Source organism: Vitis riparia, chromosome 16 (genome assembly GCF_004353265.1).
Source record: "Vitis riparia cultivar Riparia Gloire de Montpellier isolate 1030 chromosome 16, EGFV_Vit.rip_1.0, whole genome shotgun sequence".
Taxonomy (NCBI): Eukaryota; Viridiplantae; Streptophyta; class Magnoliopsida; order Vitales; family Vitaceae; genus Vitis; species Vitis riparia.
In genome coordinates this window covers 8,357,157-8,380,257 of record NC_048446.1, presented here as the reverse complement: position 1 = coordinate 8,380,257, position 23,101 = coordinate 8,357,157, and the positions used below count along the sequence as shown (strand labels likewise).

The 23,101-nt window shown below is 29.4% G+C and overlaps 1 protein-coding gene across 1 annotated transcript in view; it reads right to left on the bottom strand.

The window, feature by feature from the left end:
* LOC117933468 (receptor-like protein 56) overlaps positions 1 to 22,851 on the bottom strand; it is a 35,894-nt gene extending 13,043 nt beyond the window's left edge. Inside the window, exons 1-5 of the mRNA XM_034854842.1 lie at positions 22,437 to 22,851; positions 21,840 to 21,995; positions 15,721 to 15,786; positions 6,781 to 6,942; positions 6,634 to 6,708 (exon numbers count right to left, since the gene is read on the bottom strand). Of these exons, the coding sequence (XP_034710733.1) occupies positions 6,634 to 6,708; positions 6,781 to 6,942; positions 15,721 to 15,786; positions 21,840 to 21,995; positions 22,437 to 22,839 (862 nt within the window). The 5' untranslated portion in view covers positions 22,840 to 22,851. The remainder of the gene's footprint in view (positions 1 to 6,633; positions 6,709 to 6,780; positions 6,943 to 15,720; positions 15,787 to 21,839; positions 21,996 to 22,436) is intronic.
* Between the last annotated feature and the right edge of the window lie 250 nt (positions 22,852 to 23,101).

Sequence of the window (23,101 nt, the reverse complement as noted above, 5' to 3'; positions counted from 1 at the left end):
ACACTAGATTGGTTAAAGCTAAACATACACATCAAGAAAGTAAAAAAATGCTTAGAATATGTACTCTAGAACATCATCTATAGATTTGATACTCCTCGAGCATTGATTACCAACAGTGATATCTAATTCAATTGCAAAGCATTTAAATGTTTATGCGAGGAAGTTAAGATCACAAACATATTCTCTACTCTTAGATACCCGCAAGGCAACAATCGAGTTGATGTAATAAAAAAACTATCTTACACTATTTAAAGAAAAGGCTAGACAAGGTTAAGGGATTTGGTGGATGAATTTCCAATGGTCTTATTGGCTTACCACATGACCAAAAGAAAGTCCACTGGAGAAACCCCCTTTGCATTTGCCTATGGAGAAAAAGTTATCATTGATCCCTATTGAAATCAAAATATTGACTGTGAGACAATTAGTTAACTGTGATTGACCCTGACTTAGATCTCAATCTCATTGAAGAAAGAAAGAAAAAGTTAGCCTTAACTTTAGCAAATTACCATCAACAAAGAATAGTTTCATTCAATAAGAAAGTAGGATGAAGGCAATTTCAAGAGGGAGAATTAGTCTTATGAAGAATATTTGACAATATACATGACCTCATTGAAGGAATATTCTCACCCAGTTGGGAAGGAACTTACAAATATTAAACTATGCAAAAACAAGGAGCATATTAGATTGAGCACTTGGATGGAAAGAAAATTCCTCATCACGTATGTAATTTATGAAAATACTATCAATAAAATGATTGATGATTCCCATCAAAGGCTCGAAACTAAAAATATTTGACACAAACCTATAGTTGCTGAGGTTGAGTAATTTCTTAGGATGACCCTTTTGAGTGACTTGTAAAGGCTTTAATCCATCATGGGCAATCAACAAACGATTTTTTGAAGGGGCCTCTCATGACCTAAATACCTTAAGGGCATTTTCCTAAGGGACTTTAATTGCCCAGGTGAAGTACTTTCTTAGGATGATGTTTTTCGAGCGATCCCTAATAGTCCAAATCTTTTAAGGACATTTGCTTAAGAAACCTCGGTGGCCTAAGATGAGTACTTTCCTAGACCATCATTTTTCGAGCAACCTTTAGTGGTCTAAACCTCAAGGGCATTTGCTTAGGGGACCTTAATTGAGCAACTACCTTGGATGACCTCTTTTTTAGTGTCTTTTAGTGACCCAAATCCCTTGAGGGAATTTGCTTAAGAGACCTTAGTCGCTTAGGTGTAATGCCACCATGAGATAACCCATTTTTGAATGGTCCCTAGTGGCCCAAATCCTTGAAGGACGTTTGTGTGTGGGATATTCAAGTAGCCTTTTAGGGGGACCTCTAGCGGCTTAAATGGAGTATTCTTATGAGTCATTCAAACTAAGAACTTAGAGCAACACTCTTTACAACCTCAATGACCATATTTAAAGGCATTTGAAGACCTTAGACAAATTCTAACAGCTAAGTGTCCCCTAAATTGTAAACAACTAAAGTGATACTTAAAAATCATTGACTGCATTGATAATAAAGAGGCACCCTAAAACTATCCCCTTACAAAAAAACCATGGATAAGCAAAAGAAGAGTGTCATTCTACCTTATTCGCTCAATTGCTACATTTTTCTCTATTTCTTTCCTCGCCACTCATGTTCATACCCTCTTCAACCTTTGTAGCACTTATATCTTCTCAACCTTTATTTTTAGGCCAGGTTCTTGAGGACACAATAGCTTCCTTGATTAAAATGTAGAAAGAACTTCCTCCATGAAAGCCTCAATTAATTTTACCTTGGTTTTGAAAGCTTTGGAATGCATCAAATTGTTGGGAAAACCACTAAATCATAGGCGAATGCTCTCTAATAAACTAGGGAAACTAGATTTACTCTCAACGAAAAACATAAAATGCAAAAAAATAGACCTAGGTGCTTAAAAAATTTACTTTTTGATCTAAATGTTCCTTTATTTATTTCCAATTGATGAAGAGGATCTTAAACACCTTATGATCTTCCACCTGATCACTTTTCCTTGAACTTTGACACCTATGTAGGGTGGTTACACACCTAGTAGGGTGGCTACACACCTTATGAGGGAGAGATGGAGGCTTTCTAGAAGACAGTGGTGAAGGGTCTATCTAACTATAAACCACTAAGATTATGTAGACTTCATTGTTTATTTAAGTGACTTTTACCAAATTTGGGCTTGAGTCACTTAATCCAACTCATTGGGTCTTAATTAATTAATTAGTCTGGTTAGGTTCCAATTAATCAATTAATCTAATCAAGAAAAAAATAATTAATCATAAAATCTTGTGCAATATTACACTTTTACCAAAACGCCTTTATACACATAAATGATTATTCTCCATATATCTTAAGCTTTCTACCAGAGTAGGGACCAATAAGACTCATTGAAAAATATTGGCTTCCTCATAATCTAATTATGAAGTTGACTCAAAACTCCATGAAAGTGAGTCAATTGCATTGCAGTATCTTATGAAATTATATCGAGATGAAAATTGATTAAATCCACTTTAATTAAAAATTTCTTGGGTTTGTGATCTACTATTAACTACATGTACTCTCTAGGAATTGGTCTCTATAATCTAATGAGGTAGATGCTATCAAAATTTTGGAATTACTTTCACAATCCTTGAGTCTTAGGTCCTCTTATTTTGTGATCAATTGACATATTCTAGTCTATAAAGGACATGTAAAATTCCACTCAAGCAATCACTATGACTATAGATTACTTAATCACGAGTCCTTAGGATCACTCAAGGGGACACATTACTTCAATCTAGTGAGATATCATGGTGCCTATCTTGAGAATAGCTTTGTCATCATGCCTTAATCAATAGTGAACCAATTTGTGAGGAATCTATGACCATCTTAGGGTTCACCCATAAGTTAAAGCTACTAAAGACTTTAACATTAGTTGAATATTCTCTCAAGGTTGAGAGCCCATGCAACATAGTAGTTTTATGAAGTCATGACTACCCAATAGCCAATGTCATGATTCACTATAGGTTCTCTCCAATGTGCAACTATACACACTAGTGCACTCATCATGAGAAACCAATTTTGAAGATCAAGACAAATCATTCCTTCAATTAGGAGGTAGTACACTACAATTTCAAATGGATTGCTTAATTCCATTAATTGATAATGAACTCCTTATGGTCCTGCAAGGAACTCATGATTTGGATCTTCTATATAACTCGTAATACACCTAATTCATTTACAATGCAAGTGATATAGGTGTGAAGGCTTAGATAAGAACGAATGCAATCATGGATAGAAAAGTGGAACCGTAAATCATAATATATAAATTTATTAATGAAAATTTATTTTGTTACATCATGTTGTGCTTTTAAGGGCTCTATCCTAAAAAACTCCCACTAGCCCTCAAAGCATGCTGGGTGTACCTATGATGATATCTTTATGACTCAAAGACTTTTCTAGGTAAAGTCTTGGTGAAGGAATTCACTAGGTTCTTTGTAAAAGGTATCTTCTCTAATACTTCTTCTTCATATGTTTACCTTTTCGGTGGTTTCTTGGTTATTTAGACTAAACCATTGGCTCACTATTATCACAAAATAGTATTACCAACAAAACTACTCTAGGTCCCATAAGGAACTTCTTAAGACAAATGGATTCCTTTACTACTTTTAAAGATGTAACATACTCAGCTTTCATAGTAGAGTCAACAATGCACAATTACTTCACTTTTCTTCAACTAACAATCCCACCACCTAGAGTGAACAGAAACCTAAAGGTAGACTTACGAGGCTCTTTATTATACTGAAAGTTTGAATTTGTGTAACCAAGGGGTACCAACTCATCAAAGTGACACACAAGCACATAATTTATCATTCTCTTAAGATACTTGAATATATATACTTGATTGTCGTCCAATGCTCTAGTCCCAGATTGAACTGATACCTACTTATCATCCCTACAACCAAGAAAATATTCGTTCTAGTACATTATATCACATATATAAGGTTATCCACTGTAGGGACATAGGGTATTATCTTCATGTAATCTTTCTTCTAAAATTTCTTAGCACATAAATCAAGATAAGCTTGATAATAGATGTTGTGGAATTTACAAAGGCCCTTTCTCACTTAATCATTTAAGCTAATTAAGAGTTTAAAATTTAGTAATATCTTGATGGATAACTATGTTTTTATGAAAATTTTCAAAAAAATATTTATTCCCTAAATTTGAATCCTAATGTAAAAGAAGAAGGTCATCTTGAAAAATGTTAAAAAATTATGAGTGTTTTATTCAAAAATTGATTTTCAAAAGAAGCTCTAAAATTGATATTTTTTCATAAAATTCTCCTTCTTCATACATTAATTATTCCAATTTAATAAATATTTTATCTTGGTATTAATATTTTCAAAGAAATTAATTTTCATAATATTATTAGGTTTCCTTAAACCTTTTTAGCAATCTCTTGAACAATATCCATCTTGAAAACTTTCAAAGTCATTTATTATTCCAATTTAAGATTAGTGTGTAAGAAAATTTTAAAAAATAAAAATCTAGAGAGCACCTTATCCAAAAAGGAAAAAAGTATTGTTCTTTAATAGTTTCCTAAAATAAATGAGAGGAAAATAAACTAAAATTTAAACAAAAAATTAAAAAATTTTTAAAATTAATTAAAAAGTAAAACGAAATAAACTATCTAGAGAATAAAATTAACTTTAATCAAGGTTTTTCTATGCATGCTAGATTTTATTTTTAACAAAATAGATTTTTTTTTTCTAGGCAAATCTCTTCAAAAAAATAGATTTTTTTTTTTTTTTGTTTAGACATGATAAATTTCCAAACATAAAATAGAATAAAACAAAAGAACACTGAATGGGGATTGGACCTGGCCAATGAATAGGAATAGTTGTTCATTTTCTAAAATTTTTTATGGTCAGAGTCAATTATTTTTGTTTCATCATAAATAATCGTTTCCATCTACCAACCTAGAGGGTAAAGGAAAATAAAGATCTTTATTTTAGAGAAAATGTGAACTATCCATTTCTTGACTCTAATGTCTTTAAAATGTTTGAGGATATTCTCAAAGTGAAATGGTTAAAAGAATTGAAACTTTGCAAAAAGGTTGGCCAGGTTAATCACCCAAAAAATTACAAGTATGAGTGGTTGCTTTTCAAGCATTGTTATCTTTAATTATGTAAAATAATTAAAAGCATAATAATTAATCCCACTACCATAATATATTAGATTTAAATTAAACAGTATCCAAACATCAATAAAAAATTAACATTTAAAAGCATTCAAATACCAATAAAAAATAAATAGATGAAATGATATTTAACTCTATTTACATCTATTCAAATTTTAGACAAAAAAATAAAATAAAATAACACAAGAAATCTCACTATCAGAAGAAAAAATGCTAAAGAAAAAAGAAGAGAAAAAAAAGTTTATATTTATTATGTTCTAATTAACTCTTTAATAATCTTTAATAATTATAATTAAATCAAGACTTGTTAGGACTTTAATTATAATTATTATGTTCTAATTAACTCTTTACATTTTAAATAATAGAATTTTAAAAAAAAATTATGAGATAGAAAATTTTCTACATGCTACTAGATTGAAATAACTAGCTATTAGTAATTTACTTGCACATAGCCTACATCTTTCTAGTTTCAAAGTTAATGCTTACTCAAACAACTTAATTTTTTTTTTAATTCCTTTTTCTTCTTTTCATGATTATCTTGAAAATTGATCAGTGCACAAAACAAAGAACTTTTTATCAATACAAACAAACAAGAGTTAGACTAATTACCAAATTGTTACATGAGAAAAATAAATTGTATAAGTGAGAGAAGTTATGAATGTTCCTAGAAATGAATGGGGCATATTTCAAAATTAAGGAGTAAATCTCAAAGATTAAATTTTGAAAATTTTTGTTCTTAGAATTAGTAACTTTGGGTCTGTTTGGGAATTGTTTTTTAGAATAATTTTCTATTTTCTAGAACAAAAAATACAGAAAACACGTTTGATAATTAAAAATTGTTTTTTATTTTATGTTCTTAAGAATATAAAATAAGGTATTTTTAGAGAACATATTTTAGTTGTTTTATGTTGTTTCACTTATTTTTTAAAGATTGTTTTAATTTTTTTTTTATGCAAACATGTAGAATGATTAAAAATAGAACACTAGATATAAAAATTATTTTTAAAACATAAAATATTAAAAACAGATTAAAAATATTTTAGGTTTCCAAACAGACTTTTGTTCTACAAAAATCAGAGAATAATTTTCAAAAACTATTTTTCAGATTATTTTAAAAAACAATTACCAAACAACCCTTAGATTTTGTTTTACATTAGGATTTCTTATAGCTGGACATAGTTGTTCTTTATGTTCGTTAGAGTTTATACTAGGATATCAAAATCATTTTAAGGAGTTGACTACTTTTTCCTAGAATTCTTCGACCTTAAGTACAAGTATAAGGATTAGGACAAGCAATTTAATTATCAATTCTAATAATGAAATTTCCCTTTTTCATAAATTAGTTTTCCTTGTAACATAACCAAAAAAAAAAAAAAAACTTAAATTTGCTCATTGAACTATTGAAAAAACAAAGTAAGAGTGCAAACATAGGAGTAGATTTTACCTTTCACCATTTCCGTTGTATTGAATTTATTCCCACTTAGATCCAATATTTGCAAGTTTTGCAAAGTATCCAATTCTGTCAAAGGATACGATTAGTAAGGGAGAAAATGCACAGTGGAAAGAAATTAGCTATTAGGAACTACTTTACCATTAAAAGGAAACCATTCTGAAAGTTGGTTGTTTGCAAGACTTAAATTCTTAAGGGAAGTGAGTGCTCCTAGAGATTGAAGGCTGTGATTCTCGAGTTCATTGGAATCAAGCATTAACGTCTTTAGCTTTTCCAATTTTGGAAACTTTCCAGAACTTGAATCTGCAAGAGAAAAATAATAAATATATAAATTTTGTTGGGAGTTTGTGGGAATCAATGAGAATAACTAATACACAGAGCATAATAAGTATTTCTCTTGTACTAGTTCAAAATTCCTTCACAATAATAACAATCTAACAAGAAAGGATAATAATGGAAGATATTGATATGAGTGTAAAATGAATAGTTTTAGAGGCATAATTGATGATATATTGAGGGTGTTTGCACATAGTTCAACAATTTTAACCTATAATTGTGTTTAGTCTTTATTTTGGAACTAATATCGAAAGTTAATAAGAATTTTTGCATAATTGAATCTTTTCTATAGTAAGATTGGGACAATTGTAAGCACTTAAATAGAAGATATGTAGAAAAGGATCACCATTTCAATACATGGCGATAATATAGGAGGAAACTATTGATGTGCATTTTGACACACTAGACTATATAAAATGAAAGAATTGAAATAGATTTTGATACCTCAATATGATTAGTTTGACATTTAGATAATTGACAATAAAGAAAGCTATCATCAGGTATTGTCGTTAGTGATCAAATTCAAATTCAACAAACCTACAAAGTCACTGGAAGTAGGAGATTAAGGAAGTAGCTATGAGACATTCGTATCGATATGCAGATTAATGTATGGTTTGCTATCTCTTGGTATTGATTTTAAGAGGAAAGAATTGGAAATTCATTTCGATATACAAAATAAGTTTTGATACAAGGAAGTAATATCTTTACTTATCGAGAAGTATTGATTTTGTTGTTTCAATAAAGACTTCTGGAACAAGATGAAGACGGGGTATCCATTTGGGTATTGATTTTTACAGTTTTAACGAATTTGTTGTGGCTAACAATAACAGAGATCAAAATAGAGATTTAGTGTGAGATTTTCATAAGATCTATGTTATACATGTGTCAAGCTATGATTAGGCAAGAAGCAAATCAAGTGCCCAAAAAAAACTTGTCATTTTGTTGAGGAAGGAAGTTAGTTTTAAGAGATTTGTACTTTTCTTTTCATTAATTAGAGTTTTTGGATAGAAAATTAGTTTTTTCTAGGATAGTTCTTAGATTTTCTTGGCCAACGAATGAGATCTATTTTGAAAAATCTTGTCTTGGAGTGCAGGAATTTGTTAATATCCAGATAAACTTTTGCAATACAATATTAAAGATTGAGAAGGTGCATTTCTCTATAATATTTTGAATTATAATATTTTAGAATTCTGGTTTCTTTTATTTTGAGTTTTTCCGATGTTTGGTTGTAAAACTAAATCTCCTCCTGATTAAAGACTTCATTTGATATATAGAGTGTATTCATCTAATGTTTTTTTACAAAAGGAGAGGTTTAATAAATCAAAACAGGAATGGATCTGATCATTGTAATGTTAGAGTAATCAATTTTCTAAAAGATAATCTCAAATATAAAGCTAGTAAATAGGAAATCCTATCTAAGTGTTGGAAAATGATGTAACTGTATTGTAACAAGATTTCTTTGAATTCTAATGGTTAGGTAGGGTAGATCAGTGTATAATATCTTTGTTTCATAATCAGTTTCACAATTGATCACCTCAAAATATGATTCTTACATTCTTTGATTATTTTGTATAAGAGATTCTCTTTGTAAATTCATTTGATTATTATCAATAATCTGTTAATAAATCCTTGTGAAGATGACCTAGGTGTTATGTTGGCCTTTGTGTTTGTTTTGAATTTCAAAGGATGAAATTGTTTTGGTTTGAAAGTTAGAGGTTCTGATGACCAAAATTAGCTATACTTGTACAATATAATAATTAGTTGTAATTTATTTTCTAATTAAATCATATGCTAGAAAATAGTAAAACTAAATATCTAAGTAAAAAGACACCAAATATGATGTGGAAAACCCTCCTAAAGAAGATAAAAAGCCATGCGAAAAATTTCTTCTACTTCAATAAAAAAGGAATACAAATACTTACTAAGTACTTTTTTACCTAGATAACTAGTTAAAACACATTAGTGCTTGATGTGGGAATCCATCACCTTAGAAACACAAAGAATGGGAAGAGAGTAAAAAACTATACCAAATGATTTTTTCCAAAAGGTTGATGAAAGGACTTCAAATTCTTTCTTGAGCCTTAAACAAGTGTCTAGAAAAAAATCATTATTTTTGTTTCATTTTTTCTCTTTCACAATATACCATTTTTAGATTTTTGGCATCCTTAAAAGAAAACCCAGATGCTACTTATATTTGGACCTAGAAAGAACAAAAAAAATAGCTCGATATATAGGCTTAAGAAACTCTTCATGGGTTAGATAAACCCACCCAAATAATCTCTTCCTCTTACACATGAGGTAGGTATCCCGATTTATAACTCCATCACATGGAATTTAAGTCACCATACAAGTTGAAGAATTGAAGCTTCTGCTTGAGAACAACCTTTGTTAATATGGATGAGGCATTATTGTTAGTGTGAATCTTCTTCAACTTAGCTACATTTTCTTCAACTATATTCCTTAAGCAATGATAGGTTTAGGGTCAATTTATAATGAAGCAAGGATCTTTCTTACTCTTATTCTATATTAAAGCTTTATAAAGCTCGACGAGAAAAGGTTGGTTAAGAACTATTGACTATAAACCATAGCGGTTATAGGTACTTAATGGAGATGTCTCACATCAATATGCTTGGTTTGAGAATGATGCATGGTACTCTTTTTTATATCCATAGTACTTTGGCTATCATAATAAACCACATACTCATCTTACTTTAAACTTAGTTCTTAGAGAAAATGCTTTAACTATAATAATTCCTTTGGAAACTATATATTTGAATTTTATTGTGCATAAAGCATCACAGTTTTGCAATTTGGACTACCACAACACAACTCCCTATGTAAAAGTGATTAAACACACCCAAATGTAGATCTCATGGTATCAATTTCGCTAGCTATATATGCCTTTTTAAACCCTTCGAAGACCGTTAGAGCTTCCCTAAAACATAACCACATACTTATGCCACCTCTCAAGTACTTCAAGATCCACTTTACTACTTTCCAATGCACATTTATGGGCTAAACAAGAACCTACTCACAACTCCAACTATTTGAGCTATATCTGACCTTATGCATACACTGGCATACATTAAACTCCTAGTTGTAAGAAATAATTTCCATCTTCTTTTTATTTTCATTAGAAGTAGGATAACATTTCTTGCTAAGCTTGAAGTGACTACTAAGAAGAGAGCTAACTTTCTTAGCTTCTTTCATTTTAAACCTTTCAAATAACTTCTCAATATATTTTTACAAAGACAACCATAACTTCTTGGAATTCAGGTCATGTGTCATTTGCACCCCCAAGATCTATCTAGTGTCCCCCAAATCTTTATGTACAAAACACTTGATATTTCCTTCAACTTGCGTATCACTTTAGTAGCTTGCCTACTAATAAGAATGTTATCAACATATAATAATAACATCACGAAACTATCACCCAGAATTTTCTTAAATTAGATACAAGGATATGTTTTTGTTCTTAGAGAGTCATGGCTTATCATGAATGAGTCAAACTTTTTACACCATTGTCTTAGAGCTTGCTTCAACCTATAACAAATCTTCTTCAATTTTCAAACCAAGTGTTTTTTATTTTTTATTGCAAAAACCTTACAATTGTTCCATGTAGATTTATTTCTCTAAATCACCATGAAGAAAAATTGTCTTTAAATTCATTTCTTCAAGCTTAAGATCCAACTAGATACTAACCTTAAACCAATTATGATGGAAGTCATCTTCAATATTGAGGCGAAAATTCCATAAAAAACCACACCTTTCTTCTGCTTAAGGCATTAAAAACCAACCAACTTTATATTTTACTAGCTTTCCACAGTTTTCCCTTTTCAACTTGAAGATAAATTTATTTTTTAATGCTTTTATTCCTTTAAGAAGTTCTACCAACTCATAGGTTTCATTTTTCTAGAAGGAATCCATCTTATCATGCATAGCTCTCAACAAGTTACCACTATCCTCATGAGACCTGACTTTTAGAGAACTTTGTGGCTCTTCCTCAACAATAACTAACATGTACTCAGAGGAGCGATATCTGATAGAAGGATAGTGATCTCTAATAAACCTCATAGCCTAGGGTAGCAAATTATTTTGAAGAGGTGATTGCTCCGTTTGCTCTACCTGCTCAACTAGCTCTTATGCAGATGTGTCTCTTATACCATCATCTCTTACTAACTCATCAACTTCATGTTCCTTATTTTTGGGCTTTTATGATGAGGTAGGAACAAGTAACAAATTTAATGAAAGCATCACCTGTAATTTTAGACTTTTTAGCTTTGTTAAAATCTTCTAAGGTTTGATTCAATTGGAAGACCACATCCTTGCTTCTCACCAATTTTTTCTTGATTGGATCCCATAATCTGAATCCAAATTCTTTATCACCATAACCAAAAAAGAGATGTAGGACTACCTTATCATCAAGTTTAGATCTCTATTCTTTGGGAACATGCACAAAACTTGTACACATGAAGACTCTTAAGTGAGAATAGGAAACATCTTTTCCTATCCATGCCTTCTCGAACCTCAAAGCTCAATGCTACTAATGGGGATATGTTTAACAGGTGATATGTAGTTTTAGTAGCTTCACCTCAAAACAACTCAGGTAACTTTGTAGTCTTTATAATACACTTGACCTTCTTAATGATGGTGTGATTCATCCTTTTAGCTAACCAATTATGTTTTGGAGTGCTAGAGACTGTTTTTTCATGCCTAATACTGTACTTAGAGCAGTAAGCTTTAAATTCCCTTAAGGTGTACCCAACTTCATGATCAAAATTGAGTACTTTAATTTCTTCTCAGTATCTCTCTCAACCATGACATGAAATTGTAGAAAATATTGAAAACTTGATCATTTGACTTGAGTAGACAAATCTATTCCTTTACCTCTAAGAGTTTCCATATCTATGAGCCACTAATATCAGAGCATATGAACTCTAACTTCTCTAACTTTTTCTTAGAGCTATTGCCGAAAGAAACTCTATATTGTTTTCTAGTTAAATAATGACCATAAGAAGAAAATGATTCATTTTTAGTTAAGGGACTAAGGACTTCCTTACTAAAACTTGAAATCCTTTCTCACTCATATACCTCAAACTTTTATGGAATAACTCTAAGGAAACACCTTTTGCAGCATATAACTCATTATTGTAGACTTTTCTTTGGGTCTTGTACAAAGTGAAACATGATTATCATTTTTTAACAACCAATGAGGCCTTAGTGAGCTTCCATTGCCTTTGCCAAAGTGTCTTTCTTAATCCTACTTTTCCAAAGCAAAAACCAAACATCATATTAAGGTATAAATATGGAACATGCCTTATATCTTTCAAATTCTACTTACATCCCACATTGGTTTTAAAGCAAACATCACATATTCCTATAATCTTAGAGTGAATAGAATTTTTCATCTTAATTATGTTAAAGTCTCCAACTTTGTAGTAAATAAAGAAAAAAACTCTAAGTGAATAGCATGGTAGGAGGCTACATTGTCTACAAGTCACTCAACTCCTTGATCTTCTATATGCAAATACTCATCTAAGAGTACTAAAACTTCATCACACTTACATACAACGGTTTTGGTACTCTTATCATATTCGTTTTTCTAATTCAACTTATTCTATTTCCTTTTCTAAATATGGCAATTCTTTTTATTTTTTATTTTTATGCCATTGTTTATCATAATGAAAATATTTAATTTTATCTTTGGATTAAGACATTCCCTTAGACTTTTCAGGACCTTTCTTTCTTCTATTATTACTTTTTCCTCTTCTTTCTATGATGATACCTTTTGTATTTTCTGTCAAAAGTCTTCCTTTCTGTATTTTCTTTATATAAATTTCCCTTTAGAAGTTCCATAAACAATGCACTATTCAAAATAAAGTTACTGATAGTCATGTACAACAAAAGTTAGCTAATTGTTTAGCAGTGAACATTGAAATAAGGAGGCTTGCATCTCATCATCTATCACTATTTTCATATCAACCAATTGATTTACCATACTCGAAAAAGCATCTAAGCGATCTATTTTAGAGTTCCTTCCTTTAACTTCATGTTCACTAACTTCTTCTACAAGAACATTTTATTCCCAACAATTTTTTTTTTCAAAAACTGACTCCAACTTTTTTCAAAGATTATAGGCATTTGTTTCATTTTCTACATGATGACCTAAGGCTATAACAATCCATTGCTTAATGCAAGCAATCGCCTTTTTAATTTGTTCATATTCTTTCATTCTAAGTCAAAAATATCATTGGGCCTGGCTTTTTCACCCTTAAGACTATTAGATAAATCTTTAATGGTAAGAAATTGCCTTTTTATTCATCTTCTTTCATTCATTTATGAGTATTCATTTCAATTATCATAGTTTGGGTATACGTGGATACATAAAGAGCATAAACATAGGACTCTTATGGCTTGATAAGTGTGTTTGTAGTAGTTCATGAGTTTGCGCAACTTAGTAGTGGCTATATTATATTACCTCCCTAATTAGTAAAATGACTTGTCTTGGTCATTAAATTGAGTATGTAAGGGAATTTGCTAATATGCATGTGTTGCACACTGAACAAGACTTATGGTAATACATGTCAGGTTTGCATTGATTAGAAATGCATGTATCCTAGCTACTGCTATATTGGAAATGCTTTAATACGAGAGATCATAAAGCTCATGTATGGGTTAATAACCAATTTGAGTAGCAAAAGAGTGAGACCTTATAGTGGTAGTCTATTCTTATGATCTTAAATGATCATTTATTCAAAATATAGTAAGATGAATGCTCAATACAGATACCATAATTAATATCTTATTACAAATAATCATATCCCTTTGAGGAATCCTAATGTGAAATATCAAGTTGAATCCATGACCATGGTAATTCCATTAAGTTGGAAATTTGATATTTTATCTTAACAGGTAAGGAAATATCAAATGATCATAGAAAAGATGAATTTGTAATTCAATGGAATCAAGATACATGCAATTTAATCGGTTGATAGAAAATCCTAACTAAATTATGGATATCAATTCATAGATAGCATATGCAATGAAATAGTAGGTCATGGATCCAACATATTATTAATTAATCAATTTCTTCATGTAATTTACATAAAATATTGGAACGCAATTAACCTTCTATGGCGAGTGGAGATTAATTATTAAATAATGTCTTACTAAGTCCATGGGATTGAATCATTTTATGGGTCATAATGGTCCCTACTCGAGCTAGCTATTATTCATGTGTGTTCATTGGAAGACTAAGTTTGACCAAGTGGTCTTGGGAGCATCATATGGACTAAAGCTAAGACTAGGCTCATTAAGGGTAAGATGGTTATTTCATAATAACCCCTAAGGTCTATATAAAGCATTATTATGCTATATTGGAAAAGACTTGAAACCCTAGTAGCTACAAACCCATTCTTTTCCTCTCCTACCTTGCTCAAGATTTGATTACCCACACTATCAAGATGTACTAATCCAATAAGATCTAGATGAAAGAGATTGAAGCTTTAATCTTTATGGATCTAAAAATAATATATATATATAAACTTTATCTCTATATACTTTTAGATTGATAATATGAAGCTTATGTTGCTTTAATGCCATAATTTTGCAATCAAAATCTAAAAAATCAAGGCTTGATTCAGGCACTAAATATGGCAACAAATAGAGGATCTAAAATAAAATCCTTTTAACTTTGTTGAAAGGGTAAAAAAAAAAAAACTAACTAAAAAAAAAAAAAAATTCATTTCATAATCTTGGGCTTAATGTGCACATGTGGGCTTTTGAATTATCTCTCCACAAGCTTATAAGGCTTAGTAGTGGTATCAATATATGCCGCTTTCTAAATCCATTTGGAAAGCAATCATTTTTGTATAGACTTTTCTAATACATTCCAATGGTGTGCATTATCTTTTTACATGACCTAATTTCATTTCATAAGGAACCTCTAAAAAGATAAAGGAAGTTGCGTAGTTTAAATATGTTTCAAAGAGCCTTAATTTGTGTTTGTTGCTAAGTGAACTCTACATCTCACAACAATATGATTTGGTTTTGAGGTGTGACAATTTGAATGTAACCTATCAATTTAATTCATTTTTTTTAATGCACAAACTAAGTATATTGAAATTGATTTTCATTTTGTGTAGAAAAGGTTCACAAGTGTTAGGTTTTTGATGTCACCCTCTTGGAAATGATAGGTTGAGAAACATCCATAGGATGGGTGTGTAAGCCCTAAGGTGGTTAAACCTTGTTGTAAACCCTAGTGAGGTAATATTTGAGGATAAATGTGTTGCAAGCCCTTATATGGTATGTTTTTTGTAAGCTCCATGATAGGTGTGCCAAGCCTTATAATGATATGATGTTAAACACCATAAAAATAGGTTTAACGTTCATTATCTAATTGGTGTTTTCATGAGATGGGTAAAATCTTGGGTCCAATAAGCGTAAGGATGGGGTGTTGTAAACTATGGGGATGATTAGCCTAGGAATGATGATGTCATATCAAATGCTACAAAAAGAAAAAGTACTTTAGCCTCCCTTCATTAGCAACCACTTGGTTTTCTAAATCTTAGGATAGTAAGTAATGTTGAAGCCAATAATGGATCCGAATCACAAAATTGGCATGAGCTACAAGAACATCACAAAATGATGGCTCAAGAAATAACTTCAAAGTGGCAAAGCCTAGAATCAACAAATGAAATGGATCACAACTAGTAAGAGGCTCATAATCAAATTTTTATAACATACCTTTCATTTTCATAGATCCTGATTGGCCAAGATCTAACACTTCCAAGTTAGTTAAATTAGCTAAATCTGCAACAAAGACAAAAATAAAAAATAAAAAATACAAAACTTTAGGAGAAGAACTCAACAAAAGAGATATAAGCAGTGCCACAATATATCAGTGAGTCCTACTGAGAATGTATCTTAAATAACATAACTACTTAGTTTCATGTTAGAGGCATAATGGTTGAAATTTTCATAAACTAGAAAACATGATAAATATAATGTTAATAAAAAGAAATTGATTTAATTATAGATAATCAATTATATAGTTAAAAAAAAAAGATATTAGTAAAAGAAAGAGATCATGCATGCCTTTTCTACTCTTTTGTTTAGGATTGATCATCAATTTTATAGTTAAGAAAAGATCTAAAAGAAGTGATGGGTCATATATGCTTTCTTCATCCTCTTTTGGCCAAGATGGGTCTTAAAAGCCATTGTTAGGAAATGTTCATAGTATTTTTTAGAAAGTTACGCTAACATACCAAGAAAAAAAAAAGGTATTTGCTTGATTAAAATATGAACTTAAGGTTTTTTTTTTCAACAAAATCTGAAAAGACTTGAATTTGACTTAAATTTAAGTCATATTCAACTAAATATAATTATTTTTTACATATAGCTAATTTCAACTAAATATAATTATTTTTTTATTAGTATATGAATACTGTTAAGTGTTAAAGTGTTTGTTTATTAATGTTTAAATACTACATGTGTTAAATCTATTTGTCTTTACATATTAAAATATCTGTAAAATAAATTCATATATATTTTTGTTTTAATTTGAAAAAAAATAGTAATTTAACATATTTCTAAATATCCCAAAATATCATAATTTATTCTATAATAAAAATTTAAAAATGATCAATTATATAATTAGAAGAATATTGGTAATTGGAGAATAACTAGGATTTCTAATAATCCAGATTGCTAAAAAATTGTTAGAAACTTGTCAAGCTAACACTTGTGTTTTATATGGTGTGTGTCTTTAGATTTATGGATTTGTAATTGAAATACATGTTAATTGTTAGAATTAATTCATTAATTTTTGGATTTTAATTTGAGAAAGATTATCAAATCCTAATTTTTAATTTTTTAAAATTAACTACAATTGTTGATTTTAGTAGACTGTGAATTATGTTTTGAATTTTTAATTAAAAAAAATCAATGGAATTGCTGTTATTATTTTTTTTATAAAATAAAAATAATGAAATATTAAAATTGCATGGTAAATTATTTTATAATTTAAATTGAATTTTTTTATTTTTAGTATTGTCTATTTTTATTTTTTTAATGAAGAATTTATAGAATTACAAAAATTTAATTTTGTTGAGAATTGGATAAATTATAAGACAAAAAAAATCTACAAGTGATAGAATTTTGGTTTAGCTTTTGCCTATATTAATTTCTTATCCAAACTAAGTGATTTATATGTTATCAATTTCCTTTTTCCAGAAACAACTTAGCAAAAAAATTGTTTCAATGTTTTTTGAGAAAAAAAAAGAGACAAAAGCAAATTATATTTTAGTCATATTTGATTTTTTTTTTCCTTGATGAAAACTTTACTAATTTGTAGTAAGTTCATTTCTCATTCAAATGGCACAAAATTAAGGTAGTTTAATTTGTTTTTAAAATTATAATTATTAAAATGGTAAAAAATGAATTTAATTTTATTTTGTATGAGAAATTGAATTTGAATGTTATAACAAAGCCAAAGGTTAACAAAAGGTAAATGAAAAGTGGCTTTTTCCTTAATATAAAAAAGGTAAAAAAAAAAAAAAAACCTTTTCCATTAAGAAAAAAATCGTCTTTATAGAGTGGTAAAATTTTTTAACTACTTATTAATCATCATGTATCATAAAAAATGTAGAAGAAAACAATAAGTGTATCAAAATAAAAATCAATTGATAATAATTCTATTAAAACCAAATTGTGACGCTTGTCACATGACTCCACACAAAAGGAAGATAAGTTGTCTTCAGATTAAATAAAAAACTAAGTTATAATTAAAATATAATAATCAAAATAAATAAAAATGGTGAATTTGATAAGTGAAAAGGTGAGTATTAGTTCTCATTTAAGGAGTTGAGTGCATAAGGAGTTATACGAAATATTCAAGTTTTGAGTTCCTTACAAGTTGATGAGTTTGTTCACAACTAGTTCATGGACATAGGTAATCTATTAGAAGCTATAGTGCATTGCCTCATAATGGGTGGGATGACCTTTTGTTGGTTATCAAGATGAGTTTCCTATAATGAGTGTATTAGTGTATATGATTACACATTGGATAGGACCTATGAAGGGTTGTTACTAAATGACTATCAGGTAGTCATGAGTGCTCCAATCTAGAATGTTGGATAGACTTTCAACCTTAAAAGAATATTGCATAAATGCTGAAGTCATCAATGACTTTGAGCTATGAGCAAGGTCTAGGAGTAATCATATATTCCCTATAGATCAGACAATTGATAGTTTAGGCGGGTGAGAACAAATATTCTTAATAAAGACACTATGATATCTCATGGATTTGAGATATTATATCTTCTTGGGTGATTCTAAGGATTTAAAATTTGAAATCTATGACCTTAGTAATTCCTTTGGTAGAATTTTGACATTTTATTTATGAATAAGAACATGTCAATTGATCATGATATAGGTGGATCTAAGACTTAAAAATTAAGAGTTAATCTTAAGAGGTTGATAACTACTACCTTGTTAGATTATAGACATCACTTTATGGGGAATCTACATGCAATTGATAGTAGGTCACATACCCAAGAAATTAATTAACTAATAATTAATTTAATGTCATAGAATACTAGAGCACAATGGACACTCTTTAATGGAGTGTCAAGTCAACTTCAAAATTTTGAATCCAAGGAAGTCAGTGTTTTCCTTTGGGTCCTAATTGTCCCCGTTTGAGCTCACATTAGCACATGGATTAAGGGAAATATATATTTAATTATGAGTGTGCATAAGGGTGCATAAGCATAACCACGTAAGTGATTTTGCATAAGCATAAAGTTGTATAAGTGTCTATAATTAAGTGATTTATGGTCTCTACTTAGGCTATTTAATTAATTAAATAGGATCCATTAGGGCTATAAATTAAGTGGCATAAGCCCATTAAACGGGTTCTAATCACTTAAGCCTAGTTATCTGTCTATATAAACCCTTTTAGGTTTATGGTTATATAATCTTTGTTCTTCCATTCATTGGAGAGAAACCTTAGCCACTACCATACCTTCTAGCAAGAGTAGACCACACTTCTCGTGTCATGATATTAAAAGAGCTATTGCGTGGAAGATTAGCTTGGTATTTGAGAAAGCTTCTTTGATTTGGATGTTTTAAGAACATTCAAATCTAGGTATATTACTGTAAACACCTTATAAATTTTTAATAACTGTTAATTCTTTTGCATAAGATCTTAGGTGCATGCACCTTATTAGAGCTTGGGATACCAACCACCAAGTCATCATTGAATCTCAATTAAAATTTGTTCTAAGAACATGTGTTTACCCCCTTGCATAGAAATCAAGTCTATGTTTGACACGCATAATTCTTCATCAATCTTATGAAAGAATATCAAATACAATACAAAATTATCATTCATCCACCTTCAAGGCTTAATATCAAAACACATTCAACGGATTTTCTTTTGTTCTTTAAAATACTTAAGATAAATCATCTTTTGACTTTCAAGAGCTTAGACTATGTATGTCACAAAAGAAAAATAATATTTGTTAAGTTAAAAACTTGAAAGGAAACATAGGCAAAAGTTAGGACATGCTCACAAGATGAATATAGAAAAGGCTTGATAAAAGTTAAAGTAAAAAGCATAAAAAAGTGAAAAAAAAATAAGAGAAAAATTTATTTCAACTATGTTATGACTTGATCTTTTTTGGGTACATAAGCAATTTGGAAAATATTTCAAATTTTGTCAATATTTCAAACTAGATGAGTTCTAATACCACTCAAATTATGTTAATGAACTCCATTAATAAAGTTTTTTTTAAAAAATTTGTTCACTCTTTACATGGAAGTTATACCCATGAACAACTTTTTGAAGGGAGCATTTGTAGATTGGTAAAAATTTTTAATCACTTATTAATTGTCACATGTCACAAACTAATATACAATAAAAAATAAGTGTAACAAAATAAAAATCATCACTTGGCAATAATTCTATCAAATCAAATTGTGACACATGTCACATGGCCCACACGAAAGGAGGACAAGTTGTGTTCAAATTAAATAAAGATCAAAATAAAAATTTTGGTAAGTAAAATATACTTATCAAAATAAATAAAAATAGCGAATTTGATAAATGAAAAAGTAAGTATAAATTCTTATTAAAAAATAAATTATAAAGTTTCCAAATATGCTTTGCCAAGTTTCCTAAAATTAATTTTAAATTAAAGAATAATTTTTCAAGGGTTAAGTTTATCTAAATATATCTTAAAATATCTTCAAATGTCAAACTTAATTAAGGAATAATATATATCTATAAAGTATAAGGAAAACTATCTAAACATGTCCCTCTTAACCTCTATATCCTTAGCTTTCAAAATCACATGGATAGAGAAGAGAAGACTTTAACACTCCCTCAAGAATTCAAGGAATTCTTCAAAGCCTTTAAGATTTGAAGATTCGAAGATCAAGACTTCATAAATCTTAAGATTAAGCCTTCAAAGATCTAAAGAACAAATTTGAGGTGTCTTTAATCTAAGATCAAGCATTTATGCCGACCAGTGAAAGTGAGCAGCACCAAAGTCTTAAGTTTGACCTAAGACACACCAAGGTTCAAGCTTGAGTCAAGATAAGCCAAAGTTCATGCCCGAACTAAGACACACCAAAGTCTAAGCCCATGTTGATGACAAGTCAAAGTTCAAGCTTAGCTTAAGATACGTCAAAGTCCAAGCCTATATTGAAGGCAAGCCAATGTTTAGGCTTGACCTAAGACCTGCTAAAGTCCAAACCTAAGTTAAAGATACGCCAAAGCCCAAGTCTTGACCAAGACATGCCAAGGTCTAAATTGAGTCAAGGCCCAAGTAAAATTTCTTATCAAAAGAATCAAAAGAATAACTAGAGATTTTACCCCATTCTTGAAATTAATAAAATCTTAATTGGACTGCAAATTTTTCTTTAAGATCAATTTGTGTCTAAAATCTTAAAAAAATGTGATTAGTTAAAAAATAAAAGCCTTTAAAAATGTCTTAAGTCTTAAAACAACTTAAAACAATAAAAACAAACAATCGAATATGTGATTGTTTTTTCTTTTTTAATCAAACAACCCTTGTTAATATATATATATTCCAAATATTAAGAGAGTGTTCAATAAAACTTATTACTTACTACTTAATACCTAAAGTTAACTTTAAGTTTAATTAGTTGATTTAAAACTTATTGTTTGATTTTTAATTTAAGCCTTTTTAAAAAAAAAATAAAAGTAACTTAATTTTTTTTCTATATTATCAAATTGGTATATTTACCTTTATTGATTTTAATCAATATTTATCATCATTAATTTTAATTAATATTAATCTTAAAGAATGAATTTGTTTATTAAATATTTGTATTAAAACTATTGTAGATATATAAAATAACTACAAGTCATGGATGTAAAGTCATGATTGTAAAATAAACTCTCACTGGATATGGGTAAATGAGACAAAAGATATTTAAGGTTGAGAATAAGTTAATCATTTTAACTTAATAGTTAAAAATTATTTTAAAATTTAAACTATATATGATATTAAATTATTTTATTTAATATGTTTAATCTATTTAATACATTAAATTAAATTATTAAGTCATTAAGTTAATTTATCAAAACTACATGATTTCTAAAAACAAAATGGAGACACCAAGAAAAGAAAACATTACACCCTTTGACATTTTTCTCTTTTGCTCTTTTTATGTAACTAAATGTAGGACATGGAAGAGAATTTAAGAAGTGGATATTAAAGAGAAAGATACCAAGAAAAGAGAAAATAAAGATTAGTTTAATGAAAACCAAGGAAAGATATATGCCTCACTAGCTAATATTCATGATGCATCTTTTATGAAAATTGAATTGAACATACCTTTGTCAAGATAAGATCCTTCCAATTTGGTTTCTCTAAGAATCAAAACTCTAAGAGATGTGAGAGCACCCACAGATGGAAAAATGCTATTGTTGAAATAATTCTGACCAATATTTAACATCTCCAACTTCTTCAAACCCTTCAACTTTTCAAAGCCTACAATAAGAGTATAATCAAAGAAATCAGGTGGGGAGAAGTTGTTTTTTTACAATATCCGAATTTTTGTTGAAAAGTTATCTTTTGAAGCGATAACTTAAATTTAAGTTTAATCTTAAAAAATGAAAGTTGTTTTTTTCAAAAAATAACTTAAAAATTTAACACTTAAATTAAAGTTATGTTTTCAATTATTGTAGATTGTAAAATATTTTTCCATTATCATTTTCAAAAAAATAATTTTTAAAAGTATGTATTTTTTTTCAAAAAAAAAAGAAAAAGAACCCATGGGTCCTTTCAGTTTAAAAAACCATGAAAATCAACATCAAGAAGGATTTTAAAGATAAATAAATGATGGAATGAATAGGAAGAATTCAAATAGCTCTTAAATGCTAAATCATGATCATTACAAAACTCTAAAAGAAGGAGAGAGAAAAAATATACCTTGATCCTCAAGGGAGTCAGCAAACCAATTTTCAGATAGGTCCAGGCTCACCAATTCTTCAAATGGATGGAACAATGAAACATTTAAAAACCATGTTTTCTTCGGCGGCGCCAGACCATAAACTCGATGATAAAATTCGATTTGCCGTATGTTGTTGAGGGAGAGCTGGGTTACAGTGCCGGTTGTAGAGTTGCAGACGACTCGCTCCCAATAACAGCAGTCACTCTCCTCATCATTAACCCATGAAGGAAGAAGCCAATCTGCGTCTTCATTATTTGATCTCAGGAACCGCTTGAATTCCAAGAGACCCATCCTCTCCTTTTCAAGACAACACTTATATCCATGGATTTGAATCAAAATCATCAAAGCCCATATCCTGCTCCTATCCCACAAGCCCTCCATGGAGTTCCAAGAACACCTTCACCTTCACCTTCACCTCTTTAATTGCCAAGTATATATATAGAAAATATTTTTCTTACTCATTTAGTTATTTGGCAAACTCTAACATAGAACATTTAATATCTATATATATATATATATATATATATATATATATATATATATATATATATATATATATATTGAAAAGAGATTGTTCTTTTAAATAAATTTGAGATATTCGAAGGATAATTTTTTATGAAAAGGTCCCCACGATGTGGAAATG